The sequence below is a fragment of the Poecilia mexicana genome, unplaced genomic scaffold (genome assembly GCF_051168715.1).
Source record: "Poecilia mexicana isolate PSO_F unplaced genomic scaffold, ASM5116871v1 scaffold_11, whole genome shotgun sequence".
NCBI classification, from domain to species: Eukaryota; Metazoa; Chordata; class Actinopteri; order Cyprinodontiformes; family Poeciliidae; genus Poecilia; species Poecilia mexicana.
This window is the reverse complement of record NW_028263380.1, coordinates 18,811,992-18,832,657: the sequence shown is the minus strand read 5'-3', so window position 1 is coordinate 18,832,657 and position 20,666 is coordinate 18,811,992. Positions and strand designations below refer to the sequence as shown.

Genomic DNA, 20,666 nt, shown 5'->3' with positions numbered 1-20,666 from the left:
TTTGATTGGACAGAGTACCCAAAAATCACACTGAAGGAAGAGTAGCATATTTTTACTCAAGTAAAAGTAAAAAGTAGCTTTCCAATAAAAAATACTCAAGTATTTGGTGTAAAGATTACTCAAGAGTAACTGATCAAAACTTCAGTCATTTAATTTTTGTCAATGACATCAAAAGAATGACCAAACTATTATTATGTGAAAATGTTGGTATTTTAAATACTAAAATAAAAATAATTCATATATTATTTCAATATATATGTGATGAAACTTAAAAAGAAAAAAACTGCAGGTGTTTGTCTGTGTCTTGTTAATTTTTTGGTAAAAACAAGTTTTCTCTCCATTCAGTTGCTCACAGTCGGTTGAGTATTAAAAAATTTTACTCAACAAAAGTAGTGATACTTCATAATAAAATTATTCAAGTAAAAGTAAAAAGTACGGTGTAGTAAATACTCCCCAAAGTATTTTTTCCCTAATAGTTACTAAAGTAAATGTAACGGCGTAAATGTAACTATTTATTTTATTGATAAACAAAACTGCAATAAAGGATGGAAATATTTATTCTGTGCATATTTACGTTTCACTTTTTGAAATAAGTGACAGATACTGTTGAGATTTTTCACAATATTCTATTTTTTGCATGTGTACATGTGTTACTGAGTGGGTCCATGATTTTTTCATGAAGAAAACTCAACATTTTATTAGGTAAGGCATATCTTAATCGGTTTTCCTCTTGATAGGATTGATATTTCACATGCATCATAGTATAATTTGCTATTCTTCCTGGTATGTGCTGGTCCTGCAGCTGTGACAACACACTGCTGAGTTTCGGTGCAAAACGTGACTCATCTCAGGGTTTTCCTGCCTTTTTTTTTTTTTTTTTTTTGCATTGCATTGCAACATCCGGGGGCCGGTCCTCAGTGTGGAGTGGGAGTGTCTGCGCGCTGCTCTCCTTCCCAGCAGGAAAAACGCTGGAGCAGAAACACTTTGGCACAGCGCACATTGCTGCAGAGGAGAGAGCACGGCTTCAACACACCGAGGATTATGTCAGCTTCCCGTCGCATCGAGGGACGCTTCAACCAGCTGATGAACATCCACTGCCTCTGCTTCAGCTCAGCGGACACTCGTCGCTCTGTTTACCACATGCTCTGCTGAAATCCCTCCACTACAGGCTGCTGCGTCGGCTCCATCCCCATCCTCCCCCTTCTCCTCCTCCTCCTCTTTCACCTCTCCTCCACCAGCTTTCTGTAGTCCCGAAGCCAGGATGGAAAAGACGCTCTGCAGTCCCGGGACCAACAGAACCAACTCCGCGTCGTCGCCCAGGAAGCCCGCAAGTCGGAGCGGCTCGCACAGCCCCGGTTCCGGTTCTCTGGGAGGCTCGGCTGGGGCTGGAGGCGGCCGGGGGACGGTGCAGAGCAGCGGCGTGAGTCTGCAGCAGCAGCAGCAGCTGCATGCGCGGAGGAGGCAGCTGGAAGGAGTGCTGAGCAAATACACCAACCTGATCCAAGGCTGGCAGAACAGGTAGGCGCACGGACGAGGCTGGGGGCGGAGGTGGACACTGGATCACTCTCGGTTCATGCTTCGTGTTGTTATTTGCTCCGTCCACGTTGCACTTTCTGCCCACCACGTCACTGTGACATGGAGGAGGGCTTTAGAGGAGAGCCCAGGCATTCACAGGCAGAACCATTTCTAACGGACTGTCAGTCTGAAAGCTTAAAAAAAAACAAAAAAAAAAAACATCCTTTTTTAGAAGACTTAAACAGCAAAGTTGATTTCTTATGAAAAAGTCCTAAACACTAACTTTGCTTTCACTTAACTTTCTGGTCTGTCTTGAGGTGATAAAATCCTCTCTAACAAAGTTTAACTAATTGCGAGACTATCCAGCAAATGAGAGGAAATGGCCTCAGCATAATTAGCAAAAATGACTTTGCTCAAACAGTTTTACTGCCACAGTTTCTGTGTTAGTCATGAAGTGTTATCAAGTCTGTTGCGTTTAAACTTTTAAAACGGGAACTAGTAACCTGTTTTTCAGTAGTGTAAGAAGTCGTTCGCTCTGTGACCTTGAACAGTTTGAGTGTGAAAACAAGCGGGAAACTTAGGTTTTATTTCCTCACTTATGTTTCCCTGACAACCACAGATTAGATAGAAAATCTGCTATTTCATGTTTACTAAGGGCCTGAAATGTGAGAGGTTTCTGTGCTTCCACCATCAGTTTATTTGTCAGGAACTAGTAAGTCGTGTTTCTTCCCTTAAACAAAAACTAGTTCCATGTTTAGTTCTCAAGTGTATAAATTAGACCAGGATGATGTCAAGAAAGTGTCGTTATAATATTGTTACTAAATATTGTTAAGGTGATGCTGACGATGGTCAACCCTGATTTTCCTTACGCCTTTCTTGAATGCATGAGAAATTATATTTCAGATTTATTCATCAATTATTTTTGTTCTTACAAAGTATAGTCATGTACCAATAGGCATAAAGGTTTTGTGATTCCATGGCAACATCTCCCTCTTTTTGCTCACACCAGCTGTAGTCAGTGGTGTCAGATTTCGGCTGAGCCACACATTTTCCTTAGTATTGCTGTAGTTGTCAGAAAACAACTTGAGTCTTTTGTTTTGAAGGGTAGAAACACACAACACATTAGGAAAAGATCTGAGTTACTTTCTGATTTATTCTGCTATTGATTTCCTAAACACCTGAGAAAGCCTTGAAATGTCATTTTCACCAACTCCTTAAGTATTAAGTATTCTCATGTTTAGACTAACATAACATTGAAAACAGCAACAGCAGCTGAAGACTTTGCTTTTAGTTACGACCATCTTTAACGCACCATGAGATCGCTGGTGATCTTTTTAAATTCTGTTTAAATTTGTTAGCTTACAAAGTTTTCAAAAAAATTGCTACTAAATGGCCTTTGCCATTACTTTGGCTTTAATTACCGGTATAATGGTCAGAGAAGGAACAAATAGAAGCGATAAAGGATGTAAAGTCTGACTTTATTCATCTCTGCTTTACACACAAACCCGCTGCTAGTCTCACTTCCTGCCTGCAGCAGCCTTTGCATTTATTTTCTACAGGGTTTGATGGTCAGGACATGAGCCTTCACTTTATATTTCTACATTTGCAAGCAAGAGAAGAAGCATCAATAAGTAATAATGGGTCCGATAGAGACGGGTAGAATATGCGTAATGGCAGGAAACTTTCCCGTAAACAGGAACAAACGCACTCTCAGCCGTCACCAAGCACTTATCTCACAGGGTAAATAATCATCTGTTTTGCAAAAAGAAGCCAAAGAAGAACTTGAATTAATGTCTCAATAGAACAAAATAGTTGAAGCTCCTTCATGTAAACAAACAAACAAAAAACAAAACCTAACCTGTACTGATAAACGGTTTAAGTTTGATATTCTCTTAAAAAGTTAGCCCTACTTTGTTTTGGGTGACGGTATTTTTAGATAAACCCCCTCTTTTCTATCTGGAGCTGGTGAATTGTTTGTTTCTGCTTCTTGGTGAGAGCCTTTTATGCTAGAGCCAGAGTGGTGGCGAGACCCCATGCAGATAGCAGCCAGGGAGCTGCCAGCTACAGGGAACATGATTAGATTGTAGTCATGGCGGGATGCCAGTCTTGCTTCAACTTCTAATGATCAAACCTGGTAGGTATGCACTGTCAAGTTTAAGTTCCCACTGCTGCTCCAGGCTCCTGCAGGCAGCAGCTAGTATCCAGATAAGTTGCCACCAAGATAATGATTCACCACAATCTCACCAAGGAAGTTGTGTTCATGCCAAAAACTGTCAGGAAACAATGAAATGCTGACTCTAATTTATTTAAAATGCCAGAGGTGTTTCTCTTTAGAAGTGCATTAAAACAGAAAGTGTTCAAATGTGTTATTTTTCTTTTAAATAGAGGGACACAGTGCTGCTTTATCTATGCAGAAATGCATAAAAGCCACTAGATAAATTTAGTTTGAGTACATCTCGCTTATTCTGCAAAACATTGGTTATTTCGTGTTCTCACAGCAACACATGCAAACCCTCAGAGGTTTTCGCTTGCTTGCTGCATTTAAAGGAGCATTTTTGTAGTCAAGCTATGATTCTCTGCAATTTTCTGTTGGTTGTTCTGACTGGACACTTGCAACACATAACATGCTAGCAACTGCATGTTAAAAGGAGTTTAAACTACAGAAATGGTGCGACATTAATATTGTTTTGAAGACTTTAATCAGAAACGTTTCAGCCAGACGACAGTCTAACCGGTTTTCAAACTTGGAGAAGTTATTTGCCCCAATATCCACCTAAACGTGTGAGTTTGCGAAAGATGAACTGAAAGTAGTAAGTTGTGTTAACTTTTGATTAATTTTGTCAAACCTCCAATAGTTGAATAAACGAGAGTTTTTAGGTTAGCACTTAAAGAACTGAAAGACAAAAAAGACAGGAGTGGGAACTATTTCCCAGAATGCTTAGCGGCATGTTTTTGTGTCCTGACTCTTGTGTTTGATTAAGACAAATGTTTATTTTAAAGCTTGAGGATCATGTCCTGTTCACACTAAATGTTTCTGAGCAGAATTCATTCTGACGTTTAATAAAATTAATTATCAGATCAGAAATTTTATTCATGCAATTTCAAACAAGAATTTAATTTATTCTAAAGTAAAATAAGTAGCTTAACTTGATAACATGAGTGAAAAGGTGTGCTCTAAAACTAGGTGAGGGCAGTTTTTTCTTGCATATTATGAAATAATTATTTGGTTTGCAGCATTAAGTTAAAACTCATAATTCAAGATTAATGAACATAAAAACAATGTTTAGAAAACTTGTTTTTTTTTTGTTGATGAATCAACTTCATCAACTTAAATTTCTGAGTTAAAACCAAAACAATTTTCTTGCTGACTTAAATTGTATTTTCAAGGTAGGAGGTGGACTTTCATTTTCAAGTTAATTCAACTTCAGATGTTTTACATTGTGCTATGTAATTGCAGGCCCAGAGCATAACAGAGCCACTACCATTTTTTACATAAATTCCATGTATAGATGTAGGTTGTGCTTAGAAACTCATTTTTTTAAACAAAATAATCAGTGGTATCATTACTTTTATGCCCAATAGTCTCTATATAATCAATGTAGCTCAAGCATTAAGTTAATTCAAATTTAAATTAAATTCTCCACATAAAATTTCCACTTACTTTATAAATGTGTTCAAAATGTAGATTAGCACATTTTTATCTCAGTGCCAAAGTATTGCCTGCGCTGTAGCTTTATTTATTTGTAAGTTAAAATGATCAACTCCATCTGGTTCTCTGTTTTAGGCTGTTTTCTGCAAAAACCAATTCAGTGAATTATTTTTGCAGAAACTAAAAGGCATTGCTTTTTAAAGTGAAAGTTGAGTTGGCTGGCTTCTCCGCCTCATTCTGTCCACTGTTTGACCTCAACCTGCCGAGTTTTGCCCTGATTACGATGAAACGACTGTGGCTGCTCTGCTGTGTCAGAGACAGCTGGGCAGCTTTCAGGAGGAATTATTGTCTCTCTGCTGGATGCCAAGGTGGGTGAAGTGGGAGGCTGCCGGCCTGCTGCAAGAGGCAAAGATGAGCGTTAACCCCATTTAAAAAGTCAGTTCAAAACGTCAAAGATTGATTAATATAACGCAGCGTTTGTGAATATCGCAGTGATATTTTGATCAAAACTCATAACAAACTTCTTACAATAATCTTTGCTAACGTTGTTTTGTGATTTTGTGCCCTGGAAAGAAGTTTAATTCATTTAAAACTTTTACATTTAGTTAATGCGGATCTTATAAGATGGGCCAACACAAATTCAAAATCTATATTTGTCGCAAAAAGTAAGAAATCAATTAATCATATGACAAATTAAAACAAACTCAATCATTTCCATTTGCGTGATTTATCGTTTTCCTCTTTTCTGGATGACAGTCTGGTGTTTTGGTCTCAATTAGCCCAATTTTTGAATGACAGTTTTGTCTACAGAGATTTCATAATTCATTTTATTTGTTTTTTTTTCTGTTTACTTTGGATATTTAAAATGTCTTCCAGTTCTAGTCTTAAAAATTCTCATTAGAATTTAAAGTTTATTGACATTTAAGAATGTCTTCTTGCATTATTATGTCATTACCATTGTATCAGTTTAAAATAGTGTCAAAACAACAATAATACAGAGTGTCCATGCATTTCTATTCAACCCCACTTGAGTTTATGCTTTTATTTTTGGGGTCTATCCGCAGGTGGTCCAGTTTGCGGCTCTTTTGCTTTCTATCAAAAAAGTCCTGGGTTTGAATCTTTGTACATGGAGTTTAAACGTTCTCTTTGTTCATGCGTGGGTTCTCTCCTGGTACTCCCAAAGTCCTTAAAAACCTTTTCATCAGTTGAATACTCGAAGTTGTTCTTATGATTGTGCTCATACATGGCATTGTGTCCTGTGTGTCTCTGTGTTGGCCTGTGATGGAGTGGTGACCTGTACAGAGTGTACCCTGGTCTAATGACGGCTGTAAATAGGCACCTAATGGATCGATGTCTGTACCATCTCTGCTTATTTTGCTAATTAAAGTGCCTCAGGCTTAGTCAGACTGGATAGAGAGCACCTGTCACCATCTATATTTAACTCTTTCCACCTTAAAGCAGCAGTATGTAACTTATAAAAATGTTTTTTTTACATATTTGTTAAAACTGTCAAAATGTTGTGACAGAATAATATGAGATAATGTGTGACAAAAATTTAGCTCCTCTGCCTTATCTCTATATGTATGTACGAAACAACAGGGGAAGGGTGTTAACACTGCCAATCATTCTCATGTATGTGCTGCTCACAGCCTCTCGCTATGCTACAGCTGGTTCACCACAACAAAGGCTGATATGAGTGCTAAGGCTAGTTAGCATGGCTACGATGGCTGCAGATAAACAGTTTTAACACATTGAGCAGCACGTACACAAGACTGATTGACAGCACTAAGGTTGTTTTTGGAGTGATGCATTTCTGCAGATGGCATTAGAAGCTCAGAACTGTTACAACACAGTGACAGTTGTAATGAATATGTAAAAAACATATTTTTTGTAGAAATTACGTACTGTAGCTTTAAATGGCTTGTGAATCTTCCTAGGTCTTTCTTTCTTCCAACAGTGTTTTTTTCTTGCAGCACTTCAAAATTCACATCACACTTTTTGAAACTGATGTTGATTTTAAAGTACTGAAGGTGTTTTTATATGGAGAGAGTTTTAATGTGTGTATTAGGTGGAGGGATAATGGAAGCACAAAAATACCGTTTTGGATCACTTGGAACCTATAAATGGAGATCTCTTAATGAAGCAAAGATTATTGTTGCTGATCTGAAGCATCCACTCTTTGCTGCTTTTAAACTGTTACCTTCAGGCTTAATGAACTGCAGAACAAAGCAAATTATTCCCTTGAATCAAAAGGACTTAAATGCAGACGGTTTTATTTAGTTTTTCTTTAATGATCAGCAGCTCTGAACTATTAGACGTACGTTTCTTTTCTGGGAGCAGGTTTTAATCCTTCTTGCATTTATTATCTAGTCAGAACTTGGATAACCGCGGTGCATGTATGCATGGAAACCATCACCTGCAGAGGATGAAACTGTTGATTCTGTATTTACATTGTCTGATGATAGAGATAATGTACTTGTTTACATTTTAGATGTTAATAATAGTGTGTATACTTTCACATGGAGTATCTCTTATAAAGAAATCACAACTGCTTTTAACTTTAAAAGACGGTATTTTAGAAGAAACAAACATTTCAGTCGTGCTGTAAAAACATTTATTTGAGCCAAAGCCTTTTCCAATTGTTTAGAACATAAAGGTATTTATTTCCTTATCCAGCGAATGTCTGGTGGCATGATGTTTGGGCATTGCTGCAGCTCTCATAATTAAGCAGAGGATTTCTTTGGAGCAGCAGAGGAGATCACAGCAGTTCGCTGTAGTGTGACTCATGCATCCTTTATGGCTTCCCTCCCTCGCTGCTTCATTCACTTTACACCACTCAGAGTTTCCAGAAGAAGTTCTGCGAGACTTTTTAATTTAAAATCCCTGCTCTGGTCGTCGTGGACGTAGCTTTGAGCCAGACATAAAACATCTGAACATTGTGTTTTTTTTTTTTTTTTTTTGGAGAATGAAGCCCTTTTTTGTTAAGTGTTTGCTGAACAGTTAACATAAATTATGCAGGATTTCCGTTCTGCAGCTTCTGTGTGATTTTTTTATTTTTTATTTTTGCAGTAAAATTAGTTCTTTCCTTCCCACACAGAAATAACGGAGTGTCCCACTGTGGCAATGTACTGTAGCAGTGCTGCGGAAGAGAAGGAAGCTGAGGCTTTATGAAACTGTATATGATCTGGGCTTGATGCCAACGTATGTGAGCGGGGAAGGGTACAGAGAGGTGGAGGGGGGAGAGCAGGAAAAGCTGCTCGTTCCTCTATGAACTGACAGGGAGATGATGCACTGATCTGCACCTTGATGCAGAATACCTGGGTAACTTTCTATTCCACGCACATGAAATGACTGTAATATATTTAAATGGTTCGATGTTCTGTGAAAATTCATTCTAGAGCAACTATAACTGTGTTTTACCTGACGGATTGTGGTTATTTTAAGGTGAAGGAAGGGATTTAACAGATGGATTTCCTCTTCTGCGGTGATCCTACCTGACATGTCTCAATTTCAAAGAGCCTGAAGGGGATCATCCGGCTTCATGGGAAAGATTTCTTTCAGTGCATCCACCTGCGCCAGTGGCGTGGCCTCAAGATGAATAACTCTGTGGATACAAATAGCTAACACTGTCTCAAACCTCCTGGACCAAAAACCGCAGTCACATCAGGAAAAATTATCTCTTAAAATCCCTGAAGCGCCAGTTTACCTCTGTGTTGTGTAAAGGACTAAGATTAATTTACCCTTTTTTAGGGCAATGAAAAAAATCAATGTTTTATTTTAAACTGGTTGAAATGTGAGATAAGACTTGATTAGATGTAACTAATCAATAATGATCAGTGTGTAATAGTAGGTCAAACCAAGTATTACTAGGTTTTTTGTTAGTGCTGTGGCTTTAAAAGTAATCTAGTCCAGTTATAAGAAATCCGTTCCCCCATTCCACTATTGAATATAAATGTAACATTTCTTTGACATACAAAGATAAATGGCTTGATGTAAATAAAGTTCCAGGTTCACATTTCTAATCATTTGATATTGTAGCATAAGTAATATTATCTCCAGCTAACTGCTCGTCATGCAGCAATGCTACATGCAATACTACAGAAATGTTTCAGCAGTGAACTAGTAATACTGTTTGTTAAACTCATGCTAAGGTATGCAGACGCTCTGTCTTCCCCAGTTTATGCCAAATGTTTGAATGGCTTATGCAGCAGCGCCATTTGTGATTCGTTATTTGCAGAAAACTCGTCTATTGAAGGATTTCGTTTCATAGAGCATATCTAAAATAATTGAAAGAAAACTTGGAAATTTGAAACTGCTCGGCACAATGGTGCTTGACATTTATTTTCCTTGGCGCTTTGACTGTGCAGAGAGGAGACGAGAAATACTGTAAATGTTAGCATCTGTGATTTCCTCTGTGCTTATTAATGTATATTATATTATGTTTGGTGCTTGAACTATTAGTATAGGAAGCTATGAGAATTTTTAGACGGGTAATTACACTGTATGCAGGTTTGCATGTGATGTTTTAGCCTACTTCATGCTGCAAGGCAGGTTCTGTTTAAGTAATTTCTTTATTTTAAAGATTTTGTAGTAATTGGCTTGGATTTTTAGCTTTTGAAATTCAACCAAAAAGCCGTAGTTTTCAGTTAATGTATGATTTAATGAGCTTTTTAAATAGAGCTGTGTTGGTGTTATAAGTTTTTGCCCTCAAAAAAATCACATTTACTTTGTCTCCTTTGTCTGGTTTTATTTCCTTCATATCCGCATGTTATTTAGGCGTTGTAGTGCTTTAATCCCATGGTTTTTATTTTTTACTTTGAATGTTAAAGAGCTTAAGCTTGGTTGTTAAAATGTTGTGCTTTCACAGCGCTTGTCACAGCAGTTTTAGGCTCATGTTTCCCCAAACAGATTAGAGAAGAGGGGGCCAGTATCTGGACAGTCTACTGGTCCCCAGGTGTTTAGCATTTAAAGCTATAAGCAGCTAATATCTAAAAGTGCCTGCAGCATTTAATTGTGGAAACCTGTGAAGGAGATGAGAGATGAGCCCAGGTTCATTTGGAGGGATTAGAGATGTTGGTCACGTTTCAGAGTGCATCATGTAGGGAAACACACTGTGTGTGTGTGTGTCATGTGGCATGCAGACCTGAGTGGAGCTAATTCTGCACTGCGTAGGTGGACATTTGCTAGCATGAAGTGCTGTTGTGTAGTGCAGGAGATGTATGTCTGTGCAGAATCGGTATAGATGCCAGGCTCTGCTGGGTGCACACTGCTGTCAGGTTGCTGGTGCTAATTCTAGGTGAAAGAACAAAAGAATCTCAGTACACTCAGAAAGCTCCCTTATAAGATTTGTTGTTGGTGCAAACAACTGAGGCATATATAAATTATAATTTATTAGATTTTTACTTGCCTGTGTTTGACATAAGATGTTCATGTATTGATTCTCATGTGTAAAATTCAGGGGTTAAAGTAGTAAAATGTAAGCAAGCTGTATGTAAAGTAAAAAACAACATGATCAACAACAGTTTGTATTTATATTAATTTGTAAATAATACGGCACATTTGCTTGAAGATGATTTGTTCATTTCAACTTTCAGACTAGAGCTGTGCAATACACTGATATATCAATGGTTAAAATCTGCAGGATATTATCGGAGGGAACTCACAAAACTGTCATCACACCTAATCCACCCGAACACAGTCGGATCCCCAACACGCATAAATCGCACAAACCTAACCCACACAAATATCACACAGGCACATGACACAGAAAGAGCAGATAGGATCCACATGACTCACGATGCTTCCCGCACGATGCGCCACACGCTCTTTAAAGAATGAAGACAGAAAAGCAAAGCCTACCCATGTGATCCACAAGAGGAGGAGGATGGAGATTCCCAGGTTCATGTGTTGTGTCTTAGACCTTCTGAGGAGGAGGAGGTGAAGCGACAATGTTTGCTTAATTTCTACTCTTTTTGACAAATCTTTGACTAGATTTAACAGTCTAGCGTGACGCTGGGGAAGAGCGCGGCAGGTGTCACGGTCGATCAGCGGAGAAGCGTCAGCGCTTCAGTTCCCGAATGAAAAAACAACCAAACATGTAAAAGCGCAGGCGGATCGCATAGAAGATAGAAAGTTCATGCAGGGTTCATTAGACCTCTCTTAAAACTGCGTGAGGGTTGAAAGTGCACTTCTTCATTTTTAGCTAGGAAAACCAATAAAAAGTACAATAATTATAATTTCTTTTTTTTTTTTTAAAGGAAAATCTCAAGTTAATGCACAGGCCGTACAGCTGCAGGCGCTGCTGGTTGCAGCACTGCAACAGATCGCTTTTGTTTGGCTGTTAGGACGCCCACCTATTTATACTGCGGGATTCACAGGTTTCCCAACTCACAATTTTTAATTTAGAGCATAACAAAATATTCAAAAGAGAATGTGGGAAGCTGGAATATGTAGGAACTTCACAAGCTACTGACTTTGGTTTGAAAAGCAGCCGATCCAGGAAAACTTCAACTAGAAATGAATCAAGAATGACATATATTGCTAAAGCCACAGCAACAGCACAGTTTTTACCAATTATTTAATGTCTGGCTTGATTTTTTTAAAAATAATGTTACAACTAAACTTTGTGTGTTTGAAAAGTTTAATTATTAAGAAAAATAATCAATAATAGTCAAATATATAACCGATTGTTCAGGAAAGTTATCAGTATGGAGAATGTCCTTTTGTGTTTTGTTGTGTAAATGTTCATCACCATCTACTGGCTCAACGTTGGTATTTTAATTTTCCTTTTCTTTCTGCATTTTCTCCTCTTGTTTACGAGAAATTAAAAGTATTATAATTATTATTAAGCTATTAATTTTCCATAGTTACTGATATAAACATTTAGAAGAGGACGATTGCTATAACCATCGTATTTATGACCAAAGTACTAAAATAAGTTGTAAACCTTAGAGGAGAGTTATGAAGTTGAAGCAGAACAGTTACAATAATGAATCCTGTGAAGCTTTAGCTCCTTTAGCGTAAACACGACGACGGTTGTGTGTCAGTCAGGATTTACCTGGTGGAGGTTTTGTGGCTATAATGGAAGCTGGAATGCGGTTTTAGGATAAACCTCCATCCCTGCAGTCTTACTGTGATTATATGACTCTGGGTGTAGTTGATGCTGATTTGTTCTGCAGAACCGGACTGCAAAAATTTGGATTGTGGCTGAGAGCTGCTTACGGTGGAAGGAAGCAGAGACAGTCAGTCAGAGTCAGGGAGCGATGGAAGATATTTTAAATGTTGTAAAAATTCAAACTTCCACTGGTTAAAAAGCGCTTTTCATGCACAATCTGGATTTCTGCTACTATTTATATGTGAGCTGGTGTCCAATCACTTGTGTGCACATCAAAGAATAAGAAGCATTTGTAGCTCTCACAATCTCTTTTCCAACATCTCATCACATGAAAATGAGGCTTTGATCATGCAGAATGTGAGGTTCCTGAATCTATGCCTTCTTAAGTAGTCGTGAGCACAGGGAGCACGCAGAGGATGAATCATTCTGTTTCAAACGCACTCAGGACTGCACTCCTTTGATTAAAGCTGTGAGGTAATGCAGCTCTCCTGCGAGACTCTGTTGTTGATAAAAGGAAGAATACTTATAGAGTTAGCTCAGTGTCCTGGTAATTTTAGTGTCTGTTTTGTCTTTTGACGCCCAACTCCAGGAATTCACTGCATCACAGGTCGCTGTGGACGGAAAAACAGCAGAAATTCATTGGAATAAGTTCAGATTTCAGTTATTTTGTACTGGAAAGAACTGTAGCTATCAGTAAGTGAGTCAAAGTTGGTAGCAGGTGTTTTCTTTGTTTTCAATTTAAGCAAATCTCATTGTAGTCAATGTTTCCCAGGCCCAGGAAAAGACTCAGAAAATCTCAGACTGCAGAGATAAAAGTTGCAGGTCGGTAGTAGTAGAGATGATTGTAGTTTTTTTTGGCTGATCATGATTACCGATCTTTAAAAATCCTGACCTGCTGATTCCGATTTTGGCCGATACCAATTTTTTTTGTCTGAAATGTCATTAAATATAGCAAGAAAGTCACTGACTTGGCAACAGAGTGACTAATGTTAACTTCAAATCTGGTCTGTCAGTCAAACTTTTCTCACGGTAGAGCAGAAGAGGACAGTGGCTGATTCTTGGACTTTTGTTGAAGTAGATCAGATCGGGTTCACATGCAAGTATCGGTCAATCACTGGTCTCCCAAAATTAAGGAAATCGGCACAGATAAATCGGTGCACCCTGTAAAATATAGATTTCTAAAACAATTTTTCTTTCAAATCTTTGTTATAACTGTGAAAATAATATTTTTGCAATTTATCGTAGCGAGATAAATTGCTACGATTTATCTCGTAGCAATTTATCTCGTATACGATTTATACCATTACACCATATTATACCATGGTGTAATGGTATAATATTACACCATATTATACCATTGTATAATATGGTGTAATATTATACACCATATTATACAAATGGTGTATAATAGGATACACCATTTGTCTGTTGTATCCTATTATTTGGATCTTAATAAGAAGTTGTTTGTTCACTGCAGGATGTTTTGGAAAATTGACTTTGAGCAGCACTCTACTTGAAACAAATGGATTAAATCACCGTTAGACATAGAGCAAAGTGGTGCAAGTCAAAAAGAGGGTAATTTATTCAACAAATGAGCTCAGGCAGCCCGAGAGTTCATTACTTGCTCATAGTAGAAAAGCAAATGTTTGAAGGAAATGTGGAGATGCTGAGGAAACCCAAGCATGAGTGGGATGCTCACAGTGAGATGACTGAATATTTCTGAAAACAGCTTCTCGTCACACCACAAGATGGTGAAATGATGACTGTACATACATTTCCTGACAGTCACTTTACTGCAGAGCAAGAATCTCTGACTCTGCCCTCCGACAGTGAATGTGATTCACTTCCTCGCTCTGCTCTGTTGTCCCCAGGAGCATTTTTTGAGAATTAACCACCAAACAAGTGAAGATGTAATTCTGCTGACGAGCCAGTCCTTGCAGCATCGATGGGATTGCATTAGGAAATAGGAGCGATACTGTTAATGAGAACAAATGTCCTGACTAAGCTTTCCATACAGCCTAATTATTGTTGTGATTTATTGGAATAATGAGACAAAATAAGATGCTTTTTGATGCAAATGTTAAACAACGCCAACTGGAAATTAAATACATTTTCTATTAAAAATGCATATAAGAGTCACATTTGATAATATGGGATTCTGATGGTAAAATAAGCAAAAAAACACCACCAACCTGGATTTGACTTTGACTTTATTGAAAAGAATAAACAGAAAATAGAAAACAGAGAGTTTCCAAGCAGCATTTTTCCACAACCCCAGACAGACGTGATGATTTTGGACGCTAATGTACAAATAATCAGGTCTTGAGATGTAAAAATTGTCCTGATGAAACAAAATGACAAATTATTAGGATGCTGTCACATGGACTAAATGAAGCACCAAATCTAGCCTGGAGGTTTTTCATAATCCAGTCACTCGAGGTATCTTTTAAGTCGAAGTAATCACTTCGTAATTCTTCTTCTTAATAATTTACATAATCAACCAAACAGTGGATCTATCCATCTTGCACAAAATTAGTTTTGTTAACTGCTGTCAACTTTGTTTTTCCTGAATAAACTTAACCTTTTTGTTTCTTCAGTGTTCCCATAAATCTGTTTAGAGTTTTTTTATTTTTTATTTTGAATAACTGCATTTGGTGCCAGCATATCCATTACTGCATTGCACTTAGAAGAGTGGTGACACTTTGTCAAATCAACGTTTCGCCCTTCCTCTCTGCTGTTTGGAGATAACTCACTGAATATAGTAAAATTAAAATATTGCCCGTTCCCTTCCGCCTCCAGAAGTAAACACTTGGCTCGTTGCTGAGTCTGTGGCCTTGCAGGTTGGGTTATACCAGCCGCACTCTGACACGAGAGACTGAGTATCAAGCCCAAGGTTTGCTCCCTGGCGTCATTCATCATGGTAAAAGTCTGCAGTGAGTTTTAGCTGCAAAAGCCAAGATTGCCTGGAGGGGTCAACAGTAAAAGGCTCCATTCTGCTGACTGAACAACAGGGTGATAGGACTTGATGTTCTGTCGGGGTGGCGTACATGCAGCGCGCGAGGGGGAAACGGAGAGGGGCGGACGCAAACTGATGCAGGCAGATTGTTCCCTGGTCGGCTCTGGTCGACACAAGTCAGCGGCTCTGCTGATGGAAGAGGGCAAAGACTGTGGGAGGGGATCGGTTTTCAGACAGCAGGATCCACTGCTTCCTGTCGGGGAAACAAAACCAGAATGTGCCTCAGTTAGAGGATGAAGTCTGTGAGCTTATTTTTTTCAGTCTTTGCCATAAACGACTTTGTGCATTTGGGGAATTAATTACTATTTTAAAGAAGTAGCTAAAAAAACTATTTAAGAAAATTACTATTAAATTAAAGTCTTCATGTTCCAGTTTCCACAAGTATACCGCAACATAGCACATATTATTTTCTGCTCTTTAAGTCAAATAAATTTAGCGAGTTTTAGATTTTGAACCTAGATGTGAGTTTGTGAAAGATAAACAGTAGTAAGTTGTGTTAATTTTGTCAGACCTCCAAAAGTTGAGTAAACTAGATTTTTTAGGTTAACACTTCAAAAAACTGAAAGAAGATAAAGACAGGAAGTGGGAACTATTTCCCAGAATGCTTAGTGGTGTATTTTTGTATCCTGAGATGGAAATGAGTTACATTGATCTGACTCTTGTCTTATTAAGGCAAATGTTCATTCTGATGCAATTTTAAGTTTGCAAAGCTTGGAGAGAATGTTTTGTTCACACAAAATGTTTTTGAGCAGAATTAATTGTGATATTTAATAAAATTCATTATCAGATCAGAAATTTTGTTCCTGCTATTTGAAACAAGAATTTAATTTATTCTGAAGTAAAATAAGTAGTTATTTTAACTTGATTAATGAATGAAAATAATAGATAAAGGTCTGAAATTTAAGTAGGGGAGGGAAGCTTTTTGTTGCATATTGTGAAATAAATATTTGGTTTAAATTGCAGCATTAAGTTAAAACTCACAATTAAGTTATGACTTAGTTATGACTAAGTCAGGACTTTATTTTCTTATAATTTAGACTTTATTGTCATACAACTTTATTCTTGTATTATCTACAACTTTATCCCTCTAATATTATGACTTTATCCTTGTAATGAAAAAAGAAAAGTAAAATCTTAGCCTGATTGTTATATTTGGAAGCCCAAGACTAAACTTAATCTTAAAAAAGTAAAAGTAGGTGGCGGGCAAAGGACTTAACCTGCTTTGCTTCCTTTGTTTCCCTGAAAAAAACGTTGTCCCCATTGTTTTCACTCTTCTAGCTTAACTTAAGAATTAGCAGAATTGTGAATGAATGCAGCAGGTGGAGCAGCAATTGCTGGAAATTTAAGTTCTGGTTGCAAAAATGATGATGCAGGGCAACGCTGGAGCAGGATGCAGGTCAGACATAACTGCACCTTACCTCAGGCTGCTGCGCACACTGGACTGTTTGAAACTCTAACGACCAGAACAAATCGTTAGGCGGTGCAGATAGGTCAGCTTATTGAATGTTATATCACATCCTTTCAGACCACAGGCAGTAAAATGCGTCTTCCTATCTGTGTCTTATAGGTTAAGTGTCTTAGTGGGTCTGAATCTTCCGGTAAGAGACAGATGAGGGAGAGATTCAGTTACACAGGAGCTCTGTTTGATTTGTTAATCACAGACAGGAAGGTGTGGGGATCATTCTCCAACACTCCACTTCTGGATGGTGGCTCCATCTTAGTCAAAGCAGATGCAAAATATGCATCTGAGGGAGCCGTGGTTAAAAATATCCAGCTTGGGAGGTGAAAAATATGAGGGTGTTGTTTCTATTTCTGCTTATTCTGTCATTCATGTTCTCCCTCCTCTCATTCATTTTACCACAACTTAAAAAGTTTGTGCAGCAGGAAAATTAAAAAGTTTTACACTCATAATGTGAACATAAAGTGAAAGGATAGCGATGATAACAGTAATGGTGCGTTTTCTATTTCCCTCTTGGCTCTCTTTTTCTCTGGTTCATTAATCTCTTAACTCCCTTCTGTTTTTGTCTCCGTGTTCCTGCAGGTACTTTGTGTTGGATCCTGAACTCGGCCAGCTGCAGTACTTCATCAACGAGCAGGGGAAAACCCAGAAGCCTCGAGGGTCGCTGCCCCTCATCGGCGCCTCTGTAACCACGAGCGATGAGGCGCCCTACATGTTCAGCGTTCACTCCGTCAACGGCGAGCTTTACAAACTTAAAGGTATGACCTCAAACTGAGCTTGGTTGCCATGGATTACGTAGAACTGACCTTCGTCAAACTGCTTGACTTAAAAAGCCCAAAAACTGAAGCAACTTTTTTTTTTATTCCTCTAAAATCCTTGGGAGTTTCTGCTCCTCCACCATCAGTTTCAGCCTCACTGTGATTGAGAAAATTCAGGCAAACAAATTAACAGAGCAGCGTCTGCAGCTGGTGCACTAATAGTTTATAGCTAAAGCTAATTCACAGCTCTGACTGGTCCTTTCAATACAGCACATATTTACATGCATCCACATATGTGCATATATATGTTTATACAGATCTGGAAAAAAATGAAGAGTCCACTGCAGAAAAAAACCCATTGAAAACCTCCTGGTTTTTCCACCAAGTATTGATTTCTGAACTCTTCCTGAGTTAAAACATTAGTATTGTTGTTTCTAACTTGTTTTCTTTGCATTATTTGAGGTCTGAAAGCACTGCATGTGTTTTGTTGTTTTGAACATTTCCCATTTTCTGCAAATAAGTTTTTTTTCTGAAGCTTGAAGAACTCACCGCTTTACTTGGTCAAGTAAATTATCCATATGTGCAATTTGGAGGTGTTTGCGCCTCTGCCTGGTTCAAATCCATATTTCATGGTGAGTGTGACACATAGTGATGTATAAGGAGCCTTAGCATGTGAAATTTCTTTTTTTTTTGGGTTAAAATCAGTTTAGTTCAACCACCAATTGAAGTGTTAAGTGTCGTTCATTGATGGATGCAGCTGCTGCTATCAAGCTTCTTTATGCAGCACCTAGGATAAAGACATGCTGCTGCCACAATAATGAAAGTATTCATGTTCAAAGAAGCCGGGGGACTCTCATGCTTCATCACGTGTAATGGAGAGAGCGCTGAGTCTAAGATTCACCTCCCAAAGACCATAATATCATCACACCAGTTTGTTACTGATGTACTCTCCATGATATTCAGTTGGTAACGCAATCAAACAAATAGGGCATAAATAATAACCATTCTTATTTGTTAATATAAGGCTAACAAGGAAATAATCTGCTTAAAAGCAGATTTCGGTTTGGTAAAATGCTCCAGCAGGAGTCTGCAGCTGGTGACTGCGCTGGCGGCCTCTGCTCTGTCTGTGACCTGTATTCACTGGAGCGGGAGAAACTCCTTTCTGCTGTTGCTCCGTTTGAGCCGCTGGAATGCCCCTTGCAGCCTCCAGGGGAAGGATATCAGAATAACTTGGCCTATATTCCGTGAATAACTCCGTGATCCAGTGAATTGAGCTAAGTGGAGAAAATGATCCAGAAAAGTCCTGGTTCTGGTCTGTGGCTCAGGTGGAAGAGGAAGTTCAAGTACTGGTGACGTTTTGTGAGGAATCGGAATAATACATTTTCAGTCAAGCAGAATTAAAGCTCAGATTTTGTGGAGAGACATCAGATTAGCACTGCAAAATATAAATAAGTAAATAAATATTAACATTAAAACATTTCAGATCAATAAATACAGTTTATTGTCAAAAATGACCTGAGCGAATGCAAAAAAATGTTCACCCTTTCATCCATAATGGTCACTGCAGGGGGCAGCTAGAAGCCTTTTTCTTGTGTTTCTTGTGAATTTGTATGTTATTAATGCACACAGACCACTGAAGTGGACACTAGTGCATCATGCAACACACTGCCAACTACTGGCCATCTGCTGGAAGTGTAAGTAAATCAGGAATATCCAGTCCCTCCTTCTACTGTAGAAACTCTTGCAGGTAAAAACATTTTTATGACATCAAGTATTTTCCAAATAATAACTTTGTATTTGGAGAAAATTACAACTGATCACCCAGAAACAAATCCTAGAAAAAAATTACAAGCAAAATGTTGTTTTACAAAACATTTTTTCCCATCTTTTTTTATGTGTTACGAAAATCAAAAACAGTTTGTAAAAAATCCTGACATAAAGGATCATAATTCATGCATGAAAAGATTAAAATCTCACCAAGTAAGTGAACCTTTAAAAGGCATCTTTGTTCTCAAAGTAATGTCTTTTAAAAAAGTGATTTGATGAAGTTCTGCTAATCCGTGCAAGGCACCACAGCCTGCAGGAATGAAACACGATGCTTTTAAGCTCTGAATCAGTCGAGCACAGGGCTTTTATTGTCACACCTAATATGTGAATCTGTGGGGCTTTTTGTTTTTGTTGCAGAACAAAGATGAATAGTATTTAGAGCCTTTGTACGGCTGAGTTCTGTGATGGAAAATGAAGCTATAAATCATGTGAAGCTTCTGCCCAACACTGAGGCAGTGAGATTCTGTTCAGCAGGATGCAAAACGGCTCGTTAGGAAGCCTTCGTTGTGGGTCCAAATAATTAAAATGCAGTAATTTAAGTGAGAGGTGTCATTAAGATGGATTCCCAGTTCAGCGTCCAGTGAGTTATGCAGACTGGGGTGTTAGCAACTTTTATTTTCAGGTTTTATTGACTTCCTTTTAGTGTGGACAGAAACGCTTCACTTTGTTTCCTGTTACAACGTTTAATGGTCAGCAGGCGGTCCCCTATTCCAAAATTTTATGCTGACATTTTTAATGTGATTTTTTTTTTAAGCAAAAGAAAAATGAGGGAACAACACTCAAAATTATTCATGGGTTTCATCCATAAAAACTTTAACACAATTAATTTTCTTTATCTTGTAGGTGATGGAAGCAATTATAAGAAAACAATTTGAAAACCAAATTATAACTGTTTTTTTATTTGTAACAGTTCTGATTAAATTAATTAAATTTCTATTCACAGGACAACTTTTTTTTTTAAAAAGCTGACATTTTTATCTTTTTATCCTCATTAAAGATGCTCCAGTGTATTGTGTCTGCAGGTGTCTCTGTAGAAATCTAAATAAAATGTGGTTGTAAAGGATAATCACACACAAAGATACATTCAGTAACGTCACACCCAGACAGCGTGCTCAGTATTTTGCCATCCAGCGTTAAAAAAGAAGAAGAAGAAAATCTCAATGTTTGGGGAAGTAAACATGGATGCTAACAGTGGAGCGTGTCTTATGATTTTAAAGTTGTTGTCCGACTGGAGCCAGTACATTAACGACTTAATCCTCATTATCGTCTGCCATGGTTGTTGTTTTTCTTCCCGCTTATCAGGACACAGAATAGTGACGTTTGTCTAG

The 20,666-nt window shown here is 38.1% G+C and overlaps 1 protein-coding gene across 2 annotated transcripts in view; it reads left to right on the top strand.

The window, feature by feature from the left end:
* The first annotated feature begins 945 nt into the window (after positions 1 to 945).
* The window catches only part of osbpl10a (oxysterol binding protein-like 10a), an 89,089-nt gene continuing 69,368 nt past the window's right edge, over positions 946 to 20,666 (top strand). For both annotated transcript variants that reach the window (XM_088010362.1, XM_088010361.1), the window contains exons 1-2: positions 946 to 1,518; positions 17,336 to 17,511. In XM_088010362.1, the coding sequence (XP_087866488.1) occupies positions 1,262 to 1,518; positions 17,336 to 17,511 (433 nt within the window). In that variant the 5' untranslated portion in view covers positions 946 to 1,261. The remainder of the gene's footprint in view (positions 1,519 to 17,335; positions 17,512 to 20,666) is intronic.